General features: G+C 40.4%; 1 protein-coding gene across 1 annotated transcript in view; it reads left to right on the plus strand.

Annotated features, from left to right (window-relative positions):
* The window catches only part of Col6a5 (collagen type VI alpha 5 chain), a 107,134-nt gene that overhangs the window by 13,014 nt on the left and 78,276 nt on the right, over nt 1-15,844 (plus strand). The window contains exons 2-4 of the mRNA XM_074059245.1: nt 10,176-10,271; nt 11,923-12,534; nt 14,446-15,078. Of these exons, the coding sequence (XP_073915346.1) occupies nt 10,205-10,271; nt 11,923-12,534; nt 14,446-15,078 (1,312 nt within the window). The 5' untranslated portion in view covers nt 10,176-10,204. The remainder of the gene's footprint in view (nt 1-10,175; nt 10,272-11,922; nt 12,535-14,445; nt 15,079-15,844) is intronic.

Genomic DNA, 15,844 nt, shown 5'->3' on the forward strand with positions numbered 1-15,844 from the left:
CACCTCTCTGAGGTGGAACATGTGGTGGGGTTGGGGCTGGTCTTTAGAGTGGGTGAGAGGGAGAGAAGGACCTGGGGGGGGTGAATCAGGAAGAGAGGGGTAAGGTGGAGAGAAGGTGGTCAGGGGAAGGGCTGGAGAAAGGAGGGGGTTTGTCTGCTGGGTTGGGATCTGAGAGGGAGGAGGAAGAAGGGGGTAGGAGCTTTGAAGGGGTAGTTGGATTAACAGTGGGGGGTTTTTCTTGGAAGAAATTTTCTAGGGTCTCAGTGAGGAGAAACTAAAACACAGAATAATATGTATAGAGAGAAGGTCAAGATCAGAGTAGATAGAAAGCTTGAATATAGGGAACCTCTGGACACTTGCCATTTCATTGGAGGAAGTTATTGAGGTCATGTAAGAGATTGGAGTTGAAGATCCCGTATTCAGGTCAGCGATTTTGCTTATCTAAAGAATATTGAGGCCAGATTTGTATGCAGAGTTGGCGAAGTTTTTTTTGCCTGATCTCATAATAGGAGTATAATGGAGAGAGGGCCAGGGCAGCAACCTTCATCCAGGTGTCCCTTGATTCTGGTAGTGCCAGGAAGAAAACCTCCTGGGGAGCAATCAAGCATCCTGAATCAGCCACCAGGAGGTGACCCCTGGGGTCTGGAAAAGGAGAGGAGTCTGTCCCAGGGCACCACTGGGAGAGACCAGAGGCCCTTACCTCAGGAGAGTATGCAGAAATGTGGCTGGTGATGGATGGTGGCAGTCAAATGGCAAATGGTCTCTGGTCTGGAGGTCAGTCGGGAGTGGGGGGAGAGAGAGAGAGACAGACAGACAGACAAAGGCGTGGGGTGGATTGGGTTTTCCAGCAATGCCAATAAGAGACCTGAAGAGGTTTCTGCACTGCTCATGTAGCAATGAGGCAGCAAGAGCCATTCCCTTCCGAAGGACAACTGAGCTCCAAGTTGAGTACTGGCCACCGTCTAGCCAAAGTGAGCCCAGAGGACTTACTGAATCCCTGAAACAGAGAGAGAGAGAGCGAGAGAGAGAGAGAGAAAAGAAAGGAGGGAAGGAGGCAGCCCTGGACCTGAAACTGTCCCTCCTCCTGGGTTTCAGCACCAAATGTTAGGTTCAAACTATTTAATGAAGCAAGGATAAATGAGAAAGAAAATGAACTGACCTCAACAGACTGGACAGGCCTTTATTAAAAGCCAGAGAGGGTCACCAAATATGCCTGGATGAATCCAAAAGTAAGTGGTGCATGGTTGTTGTAAAGTGCGGTCCTTAAGTAGGGAGGGAGGAGGAAAAAAAGGTCACCCAGTAGTTGGTTCCAGGAAGGGAGAACAGATTTCTGAGTGGGTGAAATATGTCATTTTGCAAGTTGTGCAATGGTTCAGGGCGGATTGAAATTCCGAGGTAGCCTCAAGATGGGGTTATTTGTTCAAGTCGTTTGTAACCTTCCATTGATAGCCACATTCTATGTGTGGCTTGTGCTATGTAATTCTATTGGACAGTACTGATTTATATCACTCTAGAGAGCAAGTTGAATGTCAGAGAGACATTCTCAGATATGCAAAACCTCAGTGTAAGATAATCCAGTCAAACCATTGCTAGCCAAGGGGTTGAGAAGCAATCTGTATTCCTTTAGAGAGTACAAGTTCCCAAGAACTAGCATCTTCTAGGAGTTTATTAAAAAGATAGAATTTTGGGCTGGCAGAGTGGCTCATGTGGTACGGTGCCTGCTTAGCAAGTGTGAGGCCCTAAGTTCAAACCCCAGTACCATACACACACACAAAAGACAGAATCTTAAGGCTCACACCATGGCTGCTGTATCAGTTTGCAGGGCAGGTAATTCTTACATGTGTTAAAGTTTGAGGAACACTGTCATAATCATAGTGACTTCCTGAAACTACCACTTGGAGAGTCATGCAGCCCAGAACTTCCCAGCTGCTGGACCATGAGAGTACTGTGGTTGATCTGAGCAATTGATCACCTTGGGCTACACTGTGGGGTGAAAGGCTTGACCTACAGAATATCATTTTTTGTGTGTGGCATGATTTATAGTTGTGCTGCCCAAATAGTAGCCACTCACCATCTGTGGCTATTGGACATTTGAAATACAGCTAATCTGAGATGAGATGTGTTATGGGAGTATAATATGTACCAAAGGTTGAGGACTTTGTATAAAAAATATAAATATCTTGATAATTTTAATCAAAATTGATAGATTTTTTATCAATATATATGAAATTATACAAATAGCTGTTGTATTTTGATCACAAAGTAAGAATTAAACTTTTTGAAATGTAGGCAAAATATGACTTGCTGATGTTCATTGGGATTTCAATGACTAGAGATAAAGTTGGGAAGAATCTTGACGATATCGAGTCTGCTTATCCATGAATATGGGCTACCTCTCTATTCTGTTCAGTGATTTCATCACCAAAATTTTGTAGTTTTCCTTATATAGATTTATACCTTTATATTTATTTTTAGGGTGTGCAAATGTAAACAGTATTGTATATTTAATTTCAAATCTAATTGTTTATTGTTAGAATATAAGAAAGTGATTGAATTTTGTGTATTAACCTTATATTCTGTGCTCTGATGCTAATTATTATTTCCAGGAGTTTGTTGTTGTTATTGTTGATTTTTTGGGATTGTTTGAGTCACTCTCCCAGTCCTTTTTTGTTATGGGTATTTTCAAGATAGGGTCTCGCAAACTATTTGCCCAGGCTGGCTTTGAACTGCAATCCTCCTGATCTCTGCCTCCCAAGTATGTAGGATTACAGATATGAGCAACCAGGCCCAGCTCTTTGGGATTTTTCTAAAAGTATGTTATTTTACATCATAGACAATTTTATTTCCCCTTACCAAGCTGTGTAGGTTTTATTTCCTTTCTTTATCTTATTGTATCAGCTAGAATTTCCAGTACAAAGTTGAAAAGAAGTATTGAGAGGGATGTCCCTGCTTTGTTTCTTGTCTCAGGAGGGAAGCTTTTATTTTCTTAACATTAAAGTATGAAAGTGGCTGTAGAAGTTTTTGTAGATTCTATTTATCAAGTTGAGGAAGTTCCCTTGTATTTGTTGAGAGTTTGTATTATTATTGTTCTTCATCCACTGTGTACACTTGATTAAGTTTAGCAAGCAGTTACTTGCTTTGCATTGTATTAGGACAGTCACATAGTAGAAAAAATAATCCCTTCTCTCAAAACTTATGCTACAGATGGGATAACTGAACCTGTAAACAGAAAGAAACAATAACTTTGAGTAAAATATATACCTAAGTTATTAAAAATAGTGGTGAAGACTGAATATTTGGAGCAAAAGGGAACATGGAAGGTAAATGAGGTTGCAGTAATCTGGGAGCATACAGGTTAAGTCCAGAAGTATAGCTTGGATTTGAATTTGCATGTAAGGACCATTCAGACTTGGGGCAGAGGGAAAAACAGTATAGAAATCACGGTGTTGGCCAGCCCCAGAGGGGCTAGAAATTTGAGAGCTCTGTGTGAGTCTGGACCTGCAAAGTTGCTTCAGGAAGGAGCTGTTGTAGAGGCCCAATATTGGACAGTCCAGCAGCTCTGGTATCCAAGAATCTTTGAAAGTTGCTGAGTACATATTAGTCACGAATCTTATGCTTATGAATGAATGCATGAATCCCAACTCAAATGAGCTCAAACACAATAGGAGACACCTGAAAAAGTCTAGATTGGTGAAGGTGCTTAATTGGTATCATCGTAACTATGCCTCTGTTGAGCTTAAGGTTCTTTCTCATGGCAGCAAGATGTTTCCAGATGCTGTAGGCTTATAGCCCACCAGTTCAGTGGTCCTTGCAGCAAACAGAGTTAGCAAAAGGCTATGTATTATCTGATTCTCATTGACTTTGATGGTCTAGGTCAAGCACTTAAGCTTGTATCAGTCACAGTGACTAGCAATGTTAGTCTAGGCCAGGTATCCTTCCTGGAATAAGGGCTAAGATCAAGACTCCAGCAGCTATGTGGGATCAAAAGTAGAGAAAGGAATTCTTTTAAAGGAAGTGAATGTTGGGCGAGCAAAATCAATAGATGTCTACTATGAGATGTGTTATAAACCCGATCTCAGGTGACCGTCTCAACAATACAATGCCATGGTCATCATTGACCACAATTCTCATATAAAGCCGTTGAGGTCTAGACTTTCCTCTCTGTGGGGCTGTACCTTTGTGCTTTCTCCAGAGAGCTCGTTTAGACCCTTCAGAATTACCTAACCCAATGGCTGTCAATCTTAGCCACGCATCAGAATTACCTGGGATGCCTTGCAAAAAATCCCAGTGTTCAGAACTAATTAAGTCAGAGACGATGGGAGTGGACCAGACCTCAGTATTTTTAAAAAATGTTATTAGTGTATAATATTTGTACAGGGGAATACATTGTGATGTTTACATATGTGCTTACAACGTATCTTAGTTACGTTTACCCGCTCCATCAGTCTCTCTCATCCCCCAACCCCCTTCTTAGAACAATTTCAGCAGGTTTCATTCTTCTATTTTCACATATGAATACAAAATGCATCCACCGTAAACCCCTCATTGACCCTTTCCTTATGCCCACCCCCTTCCACTGGCACCCACTCCTGAAAAAAGACCAATTTTACACACGCCTGTCTATTTCTAAAAAGTATATATTGATAGTCCAAGGAGATTTTGCCATGGTGCTTCAGGGCTGTATATCTCATGTTTTAATCAAATTAACTCCCCCATTACTCATTCTTTTTCGATCACCATGCTCCCCAAATATTCAGCAGTTTACATTGTAGTACATTATATTATATTCACATAGAGATGGATTGATTCGATATTTTTCATTCTCTAACACTTTCTTTCCTCTCCTGCCTCCTGTATTCCCCTCAGACAGACTCATTAATACAATTTTGTTCTCTCTCTCTTATATATATGTATGTGTATGTTTATATTTATATATATGATCATATATGAATTTATATATACAGTTAGCTTATAAGTCTATCTTTCACATATGAGAGAAAACATGTGACCTTTGACTTTTTGAGCCTGGCTCACTTTGCTTAACATGAAGTTCTCCAATTCTACCCATTTTCCTGTGAACAACCTAATTCTGTTCTTTATGGCTATAGAACTCCATTGTGTATATACACCACATTTTCTTAATCCATCAGTCATGGGGCATCTGGGCTATTTCCAAAGCTTGGCTACTGTGAATAAATATGTGTGTACTCTATCGTAATCTAGAGCACATTCCTTCGGATATGTCAGGCATTAGTATTTTTCAGTGGCTCTCCAATGTGCAGTCAAGGTTGGGAATCACCAGCTCAGAGCTTGCTTCCTCTCAGGAACACTGTAGTGAGAGGGAAGGGTTAGAGCTATGTTCTGTTTTTCTCACCTTCTCTAGGGGGGCAAGCACTCATGCCACAAAGGAGATCAAATAGCCATAGGAAAGCAGGCTGGGACCCCACTGGAAAGCAGGCATTGAGACATGGATGTGATGGTGCCGGTCTGGAGAAGGCAGTGATGGTCCAATGTCATTTATTTCCATGTGAATATAACAGCTTTGTGACGCTTTGGCAGAGAGAAGGATTACAGATGTAAGGAGAACATTCCTGTCTTTGGGGATGTTTATTCAAAAAAAATCTGGGGTGTGAGACACTTATGGAATAGATGACCAAAAGGTAATTAGTAATACTTGAAACATAAAAATCTCTGACAGAGGAATCTTTTGGATGCATCAGTGTGGTTTCTGCCCATATTCTGAAAAGAAAGGTGACTTTATGACCTTCTGAGAGGCCCTCAGTCTGAGAGGCCCAAACCTTAGAGAAAGGGACCTGCTCATTTCATGCCCTGGCAGAGCCCAATGTTCCCAGATCTGGATTCTAATTCACAAAAGGCGAGCACTTTATCATTGATGTCTACCACTCTTGTTTTGTAGACTAGAGAGTCTCATGATTTGAAATTATGAGTTCTGGTTCCTCAATATCTTTGTTACCTCTGATCAGAGTTGTAGCCCTCTTTAGAGTATTTCAAGTGCTTTTGTATGTTTTTCCTTTGGTACATTTTCATAAACAGATTCTAATATTCTAGTTTGTTCTTTAAGCTACTTTGTAAATTAGCTCTTTTCAATTTGTCCTGAAACTCCATGTTCATTTTCTCTTTCAACAGCTCTTCACTATGCATCTAGTGTGTGCCTGGTGCTGGAGTAGGTGTCACAGATAGTTACTGTATGATGAGCTTTGGAGTGACATTTTAGTCAAAACCAATAGGGTTCTGACGTTTCCTGAATTTATAAAGTAATCCCTTTACTTGGTGGCTTAGCATTTGGTACTTTCAGTGTTTTTATCTTTTTGTAAAATTATCTTGGCTCCCCAAGTAGGCTGTAGGTTCCTGGAAGAAATAGTTTGCGTATTTTATGCTTTGTTTTCAAGCGCCTTTAATAGTTCCATGAATTATCTATAAATGGCAGCATTGGATGTTTGGGCAAGGACAAGTGACAGTTGGTAGATTTGTTAATTAAAGTTACATCCCATGTTTCTCATATGCCTTGTTTGTCATGGTCTTTGAAGATGGTGGTATAAACATTCCTGTCTTCAGTTTTAATCTAATTTTTTGGCTGAATATGCTCTTAGAATGAGAAATGAGGCATTTTCCCTGGAAGAAAATCTTGAAAGACTGTTTCCTTGTACTGGTGAGCTGTGCTGTCTAGTTGTAGGCATCTCTCTATCTGTATCTTGGATCCATGATTTCTCCTCTCTCCCTTTGTGCATAAGGTAACCTGGGTTTTGGAAAGTGTTCTAAGGGGCTCTTGGTCAAGGTCCATGTCATGCAAAGAACTGGCCCTTTCACAGCACCCTCAGGGTCTCTCAATCCTCCCTCTTCCCTCAGCCAAGAACCATCATTGGTTCCCAGTTGCCAACAGGATGAAGTTAAATTCTTTCAGTGAACCCTAGAACATCTAAGTCCTCCACCACCTGTCATCTCAACCCTACTTTTACCTTGTCTTCCATCCCTCCTGCTCTATGTCCTGGACCATGGCCTCAGCAGAAGCCTTCAGCCTTCAGGACATACCTACTGTTTGCTCTTGTTTAGAGCATTTGTGTTCATTCCTCCACCAGCCACCAGCACCCATCCCCTTTGTTTCTGCCTTACACTTCAGGTGTCCTCCAAGTCCAATACAAATACCACCTCTTCTTTAGGTCTTTCCCAAATTCTGCTCTGTTTCCATGGTATTTTGTTCAACCCCTCTTTAGAGACGATGATACCTCATTCTACTTTGTTGTACGAGTATTTATGTAAGTACTTGATTTCTTCCTTCCTCATTTCCTTCTCTCTCGTTCAGTACTCTGTGTCAAACACTGGAGTCTTGAAGATGTATAAAAAATGCTTGGTCTCTGCTCCAAAGAAGTTTGCCAGTCAGAGGGGGGAGGCAGACATGTAAACAAAGAGAATGACAACTTCATGCAAGTTATTTAAAAAAAAATCTGTTTTGTCCACTACTAATTCTAAACTGCTGACTACAGTGCTGAAAGCATAGTTGGCACTCAAGAGAGGTATGTTGAATGGGTAAATAATCTATCAGAAGTGTGTATATACATGTGTGTACATTTACATATATATATACATGTATGCTTGCAAGTGTATACAAAGTCCAGTGAGACCATAGAGCAAGAAAGACTACTGAGTCAGGCTTCTATCTCTTTCTCTCTCTCTCACTCTTGGTCTCTCACTCTTATTAGCATATATCAATTATACAAAGTGGTTTCATTGTGATATTTCCAAACATTCATACAATGTATTTTAATTAAATTCAGCTCTGCTATTACTCTTTCTTGTCCTCCTGCCCCTTTTAAAAGTAATTTTAATGGATTTCATTGTTCTATTACATACCCCTTTACCTTTTCCTTTCACCCTGTTCTCTCCCACTGGTTCCAACCCCCATATGGTCCCCCCATTTTGCACTCATACCATTCATTTTTTGTAGGTGCCGATTCTGAATATGAAAGAGAACATGTGACATTTGTCTTTTTCATTCTTCTTATTTCACTTAACATGATGATTTTCAGTTCCATTTTCCTGCAAATGACATAATTGCATTCATCATTTTTTGCCACTCAAACTTTATTTCCAGGAGTAAATATTAGGAATACATAGTGCACAGATCTACTTTAAGAATGACTCATGGGTAAATACAATATAACTTTTAGAAGATTTCACTCAGGTTGTGTGATTTCTGGACCATTCTTATTTTGTTCTTCTTTATGGTTGAATAATACTCCATCAATATACAATCTCTCTCTGTATATATACCTATGTATATAGATACACATATGCATACATAGATCTATCTATTTATCTATCTATCTATCTATCATCTATCTATCTATATACATCTATCTATCTATCTCCAAAGGTTCTGGTAAATTGTGTTTTCATTTTCTTTCATTCCAGGAATTTTTTGGTTTCCCTCATTTCTTTGCTGACCCATTAATCATTCAAGTGAGTTGTTCAGTTTCCACATGTTTGGATATTTTCCATAGTTTCACTTGTTATTGATTTCTAGCTTCTATTTTGGTCTGATAAAATACAGGAAATTACTTCAATTTTATTGTATTCATTAAGACTTGCTTTATGTCTTATATAGGTATGATCTATTTTGGAGAAAGTTTCATGGGCTGATGAAAGTTTCATGGGCTGTGACTATTTGGTAGAATATTCTGTAGGTATCTCTTAAGTCCATTTGATCTATAGTGTTATTTAATTTTGAAGTTTGCTTATTGAGTTTTGTCTGGATGACCTGTTTATTGGTGAGAGTGGGATACTAAAGTCACTCACTGTTAGTGTATTGAGATCTATCTTTTTTTTAATGTCCAGTAGTGGTGTGCTTTATGAAATGTGGTGCTCAGATATTTGGTGCATATATGTTTACAATTGTTATCTCCTCTTGAAGGATTGGTTCCATATCAATATGAAGTGACTTCATTTTTTCTTACTAGTTTTGGTTTGAAGTCTTCTTTGTCAGATATGAATATATTTAAAACTCCTGCTTGCTTTCAGGTTCCATTTGCTTGGAAAATCTTTTTCTATTCTTTTACTCTAAGCCTATGCCTGTCTTTATCAGTGGGATGTGTTTCTCATATGGAACAATTGCTCAGCCTTGCCTTTAAATTCATTTTGCCAGTCTGTGTCTTTTGATTGGAGAATTGAGAGCATTAATGTTCAAAGTTATTATTGAAAGGTATACAGTAATTCCTGTCATTTTATTGGTTTTGTGGTGCTTGAGCCTTCCTTACTCTTAATTTGCTTCTCCACTCATCTAGTGAGATATGTTATTTTCTATATTTTTCGTGGTTGTGTTTATCTTCCTCTTTTGTAGGATTTCTTTAAGTGTCTTTGGCAGTGTTGGTTTAGTGATCATGAATTGCTTTAGTCATGAAAAGTTTTTATTTCTCTTTCAGTTATGAAGTCTAATTTTTATGAGTACAGTAATCTAGGTTGGCAGTTATTTTCTTTCAGGGCTTGATAAAACCACATTTCATGTCTATTGTGTGGAGAAATTTGCTATTTTTCTGGTGGGTTTGCCTTTATGGGTTTTTGGTGTTTCTCTTGCAGCTTTCAATATTTCTTTTCTTGTTCTTTATGACTAATGTTTTAACTGTAAAATGATATGGGGAGTTTCTTTTCTGTTCTTGTCTGTTTGGAGTCCTAAAAACCTCCTGTACATGGATAACCATCTCTTTCTCAAGATTTGGGAAGTTTTCTGCTATTATTTTATTGAATATGTTTTCAATTCCTTTAGCTTGGACCTCTTCTTCTACACCCATGATTTATAGCTTTAGTCTTTTCATGGTGTTCCTGGGGTCTTGCACAATCTGTTGGTACTTCCTTAGTCTTTTTCCTCTATTTTCATAGCATGTTCTAATACATCTATCTTCTTTTTGAGTCCTAATATCCTGTCTTCAATTAGATATAGTGTAGTGAAGAGCTTTGAACTTATTTGACTTACTGAGCTTTTCATTTCCAGAAATTCAATTTGTTTTTTCCCTAGAATTATATTGATTAGAGACTTGAGCCATTGTACCCTGCCTGACAAATATTTCTTTGCAGTGTGTTGTGCTCTGATACAACCATCATGATAATTACTTCTTGGTATACAATAAGATTTTTCATATTGAAATCAGTTTCTTTTTTCACAGAAGAAAATCACAAAACCTCCATTAACACAATGAGGATCCAACTAATTGTGTTTGCCTTCATCCTTTGGACTGAAACATTGGCAGATCAGAATCCAGGTATTTTTAATGTTTGTTATTATTTGGGAAACATTGATATTTTTATGTCTCATCAAGCTTTATTTTAATAGATAAAGAATTTATTTACTAAAAAATGAAAGTACAAAGCACTCAGTAGTGTTGTAGTACACAATACCAAGCAAACAATCTCTCAAAGGTGACACAAACCCATGGGCAAAAACCACAAATCATTTTATTTTTTAGAATTACTTAAAATAATTTATTTACATGCATGCCCATGTGCATTGTTGCAAAGAGAAGTTCATAAAAATTGTAAACTAAGTGAAAAGGATGTATAGAACTCCATTTTTGTAAACAAACTGAAACCATGCAAATATTTAATAAAAATATAAACATGAGCAAGAATAACCATTTTACTAATTGACTTGAGCTTGGTAATATGTAAGGATGAAGAAAAGGAAAAAATCATAAATTATGCTACACTTGGCTATAAAAAATTCATTTGGTCATTGGTTTGCTAAAGTGTCACTCTTTCCCATCCCTATGAACACATCAACTCATTTGTTACAGGTCAGTTCATATCTTGGCCTTAATAAGTGGAAGAAACTTAACCGCACACAGAAAACATTTTTTTTTGTGTGGCTAAACCATTGTTTTCTTTTTCTTTTATAAACATGAAGTTAGCAGATTGAGTATCCCAAGTCCAAAAGTCTCTGATATGAAATGATTAAAAAATCCAGAACTTTCGAGCATTAACATAATCCCATAAGTGGAAAATTTCACACTTGAGCTCATGGGACAGGTCACAGATAAAATGCAGGCACAGTAAAAATATTGTATAAGATTTACCTTTAGGCTATCAGGGAAGAGGAAAGGGACCAGTGGGAGGGGGAAGGGATAAGAGAGGGTAATGAGGTCGAATATGATCAAAATACTTTATGTACATGTCTGAAAATGTCATAGCAAAACCCTAAAATGTTATAGCAAAACCCTAAAATGTTATTTCAAATAAATAACCTTCAGGCTATGTGTCAATATTACCTATACCTCACCTGCTGGCTTTCCCCAGAGTCTCCTTACCCACAGGGTTATACCCACAACCCTCTGTTCTCTCCCTCCAGTTCTCAAGGATTATCTGCAGCTGACAACTCATGGAAGAGTGCAAAATTTGGTCCCCTTGCCTCAGAGAGGGGCACCTCTGTGCTATTACATGCTCCAGAGTTGCCTGCAGACCAGACCACAGCCAGACCTCACCTGATGTCATCCCTCTTGGCTCTGTGTCCTGTCCTCAGTGACCACTCCCCCATAGAAAATCCCTGCCTCTATCTCTGCTTCTAAGCTTGCCAGCCCAAGGCAGCTGCTCACTCTATGCTGTTCCAAAAGTTGCTGTTAGTTCTCAGGCCTTTCTAGGACTTTCTGGGATGCTATCATGTTATTTATTCTTTAGCACAATGTCAGAGTTTGGGCTCCCAAACTGAAAAACATAAGTTAATTGCCTCTGGCATAGAGCTGAGAAAGAAAAATCTGTTGGCTAACTTCACTGAAGTCCTCTTGTTTGACAGTTTCTTCTGTTGGACTTTCAGAAGATACTTTTGTTGGAATTCTAGCAGATGAGAATATAGGTCCTAAGGGAGTACTGGGGTCTAAAATATAAAGGCTGAACAATAACTTATTTTTTTTAATTGGACAGGGCCAGGACCTGAGTATGCAGATGTGGTGTTCCTGGTGGACAGCTCTGATCACCTGGGAGTCAAGTCCTTCCCTCTTGTGAAAACATTCATCAGCAAGGTGATCAACAGCCTCCCCATCGAGGCCAGCAAGTACCGGGTGGCCCTGGCCCAGTACAGTGACAGTCTCCACAGTGAGTTCCAGCTGGACACCTTCAGGAGCAGGAACCCCATGCTGACCCACCTCAAGAAGAACTTCAGCTTTCTGGGCGGCTCCCTGCGGATAGGAAGTGCCCTGCGGGAGGTGCACAGGACCCACTTCTCTGTCCCCACCAATGGAAGGGACAAGAAACAGTTTCCCCCCATCTTGGTGGTCCTGGCTTCCGCCGAGTCTGAGGATGAGGTGGAAGAGGCTTCGGAGGCCCTGCGGAGAGACGGGGTGAGAATCATCTCCGTGGGGGTGCAGAAGGCCCCCGAGGAGACCCTGAAGGCCATGGCCACAGATCAGTTTCACTTCAACCTTCGGACAGCCCGAGACCTCAGCTCGTTTTCCCAGAACATGACGCAGATCATCAAGGCTGTGACCAAGTACAGGGAGGAAGCCACTGACACTGATGTAGAAGGTGACATAAAAGGTACGGCAGCCCTCTGTTGAAGAGGCACTCCACTTCCATGAGATCCATATCTTTCTGCCTCATCTATCTCAGCTCCTATTTGGTTGTCATAATTAGCTTGGACTTACGTTGTTTCTCTGACAAGAATTCTATTATACTTTTTTGCCTTCTTACAGCTGAATAATTCCTTCAGTATTTACTTTTTAAATTTAAATTTAATTTTTTTGGGGGGAGCAGTATTGAGGTTTGAACTCAAGCCCTCATACTTGTTAGGCAGGTCCTCTTCCACTTGAGCCATGCCGATTTATTTTTAGTATCGGGTCTTATGTCTATGCCTGAGCCAACCTAGACTCCCATCTCCTACTTACAATTCCTGTGTGGCTAGGATGACAGGCGTGTGCCACCATGCCTGGCTTTTTCACTGGTCGAGATGCAGTCTTGCAAGCTTTTTTGCCTGGGCGGGGCTTGAGCAGTGATCCTCTTGATATCCGCCTCCAGAATAGCTAAGATTCCAGATGTGACCCTCTGTGCTAGGCCTCCTTCATCATTTAAATCTCAACCCTACACTCCTTGCCCTTGGAATGCTTTCAAATTTCTTTTTGGGTCCCACAGTTCCTTGTGCACACCTTATGACAGCAGCTTTCCCCATAATTATCTACTTCTATCTCCTGTGTTGTTCTCCCTACCTCGCCCCCCCCAATACCTGCCAGCAATGAACTGGTAATACCAGGGGGGCAGAATTGACAATTTGTATTTATCTCTGTATTCTTTGGGCCTAGACAATGAATTGGTGTTCTATTTCCTAATGGATGACTAAATAAGAGTCTTCCCATTACAGAAACAAGACCCTTGCATGTTTTCTTGCCCTCACAGACCTGGTTCAGTGTGAGGTACACAATAAGTATTCAATAAACGTCCATTGTTTAAAATATAGCAATACCCAATTGGGATGAATAACCTTAGAACGAGATGCCTGTTAACACAAGTTTAAGCTTTGTGTTCAGCCAGGCAGAAAAGGGGAGACCCAGGGCTGTTCAGTCTGGCAATGCGTTGGGCTGCAGTCTTCAACCTGTGTCCCATCTCTTCCCGTGCCACTTTTTCCCTTTGAGCTACCTCTTGGTGTTCTTTCTGTGAGTTTCTGTGCAGAATTCACAGTTCTACATGCTTGAATCCTTCAGTTCACATTTCAACCCAATTGTGATCTTGTCAGAGATGTCTTGCCTGACTTGTTCATGTCTTAGGTAAGTTAGAGTCCCCCCAGCCCCCATCACATCCCCAGCAGAGTTCAAGCAATCTGTTTTATTCCTTCCTTTGCACTTATTATTGTGTGAAATAATCTAGTTTTCTGCCCTCCCCTTACAATGAGAGCTTCCTGAGATCAGAAAAGAGGTCAGAGACATCTCTGCTAACTCATGCTTGTATCCCAGCGTGTGAGAGTGGCAGTGGCAGTGATAAAGTCAATGGTGGTTATTGTGGTAGTCCCAATCCTAGTGAAGGTGGGTGTGTGGTGATGGTGGAGGTGGTTCTCTCGGTAATGAACATGGTAGTGGTAGTGGGCTAACTGGTAATGAAGCCGAGTATAGAGGCACTGGCAGTGGTGATGGTCATGCTGCGGGTGGAGGTGCTGGTGGTGATGAATACGCTGGAATGAAGGTAGTTATGGTAGTTATGGTGAAGAGGTAGATGATGATGGTAGTGGGGTGTGGTGGAAAAACTGGTATTATTCTTCACATAAAAGGAGCAATAAATGCAAAGCCTTTGGAGTTAATGACCTTGTAAGTCTTGTTCAGATTTTTGATCTGTTCACTGAAGGAAAGCTGCTCACTATGTCTGTCACGACTACCTCTCTTTTCACCAGTGGGCAATGGAAGTGCCTTTCTTGCTGTGGGCCAGTGGTTTCTACTAATCCTTGTATCTTTTCTCTCTCCATAGCTCCCTTTCTTGTATCCTGTCAGAAAGATTCACTTGCTGACATTGTGTTCCTGGTGGATGAGTCACTTGGGACGACACAAAATTTAAGGAACCTGCAGAAGTTTCTGAAGAACATAACCCACTCCATAGATGTGAAGGACAGCTGTATACGACTTGGACTCATGAGTTACAGTGACAGTGCACAGACCATTTCTCTTCTGAAATCAAGCACCAACCAATCTGAATTTCAGAAGCAAATCAGGAAACTGTCCCTCCAGGCTGGAAAATCCAATGCTGGGGTCGCCATTGAACAGATGAGGAAAGTAGCCTTCTCAGAGTCCAGTGGCAGCAGAAAGACACAGGGGGTCCCTCAGATTGCCATCCTGGTCACCCACAGACCGTCAGATGATGATGTGCGAGAGGCTGCATTGAACCTTCGGCTGGAGGGCATAACTGTGTTTGCTATGAGCATCCAAGGGGCTAACCAAACTCAGCTGGAAGAAATAGCATCATACCCTACGGTTCAGAAAGTCTCCACACTCAACTCCTATGTAGACTTGGAGCCATACAGCAGGAACTTCTTGAAAAAGATTGAGAATGAAATATGGACTCAAATTTCTACTCAAGCTGAACAAGTGGAGCTAGATAAAACTGGTATGCTTTAAAAAATACTTTTTCTTATTACCCAGGTAATATGACTGGCTGTCTAGGGTTGAGGTAGGAGTGAGGATTGAACATCATTGAATAAGGGGATTTTTAGACTAATGGAATGTCCTAAAACATGATGCCTATCCAACTTTATAAATTTATTAAATTCCATTGATCAATACTTAAAGTGGGTCAATTTCATAGCATGTCATGCCTTAAGAAAATGTAAAAAAGTAATATGTGTTGATTGTAAGTTTTTGGAGGGGTTGAGCTCAGGGTTTCACACTTGCTAGGCAGGCACTCTACCACTTGAGCCACACACCCAGCCCTTTTCGCTTCAGTTATTTTTGAGATAGGAACTTGCTTTTTGGTCATGCCAGTCTGGACCATGATCCTTCTATTTGTCCTCCCCGGTGTAGCTGGGATGACAGGCTCACACCACCATGCCCAGCTATTGTCTGAGATGAGTCTTGCAAACTTTTTGCCTGAGCCAGTCTCAAACCATGGTCCTTCTTATTTCAGCCTTATAAGTAGCTAGGATTACAGGCTTAGTCTCCAAAATATTTTGATATCATGAAAAGGCATTAGAAGAAAATAAGATCACTTGTAATCCTATTGTGATAAAACTGTTAATATTTATTTCTCCTATCTTTTAGTTCTTTCTCTCTTTGTCTGTCTGTCTCTCTTTACTCATTCTGCTCGTGCACACATAGACCCATACAGACACCTCTTAAATCATTGTATATCAGTGCCGGCCAGCAGAACTTTCTGT

Source organism: Castor canadensis, chromosome 17 (genome assembly GCF_047511655.1).
Source record: "Castor canadensis chromosome 17, mCasCan1.hap1v2, whole genome shotgun sequence".
NCBI lineage: Eukaryota > Metazoa > Chordata > Mammalia > Rodentia > Castoridae > Castor > Castor canadensis.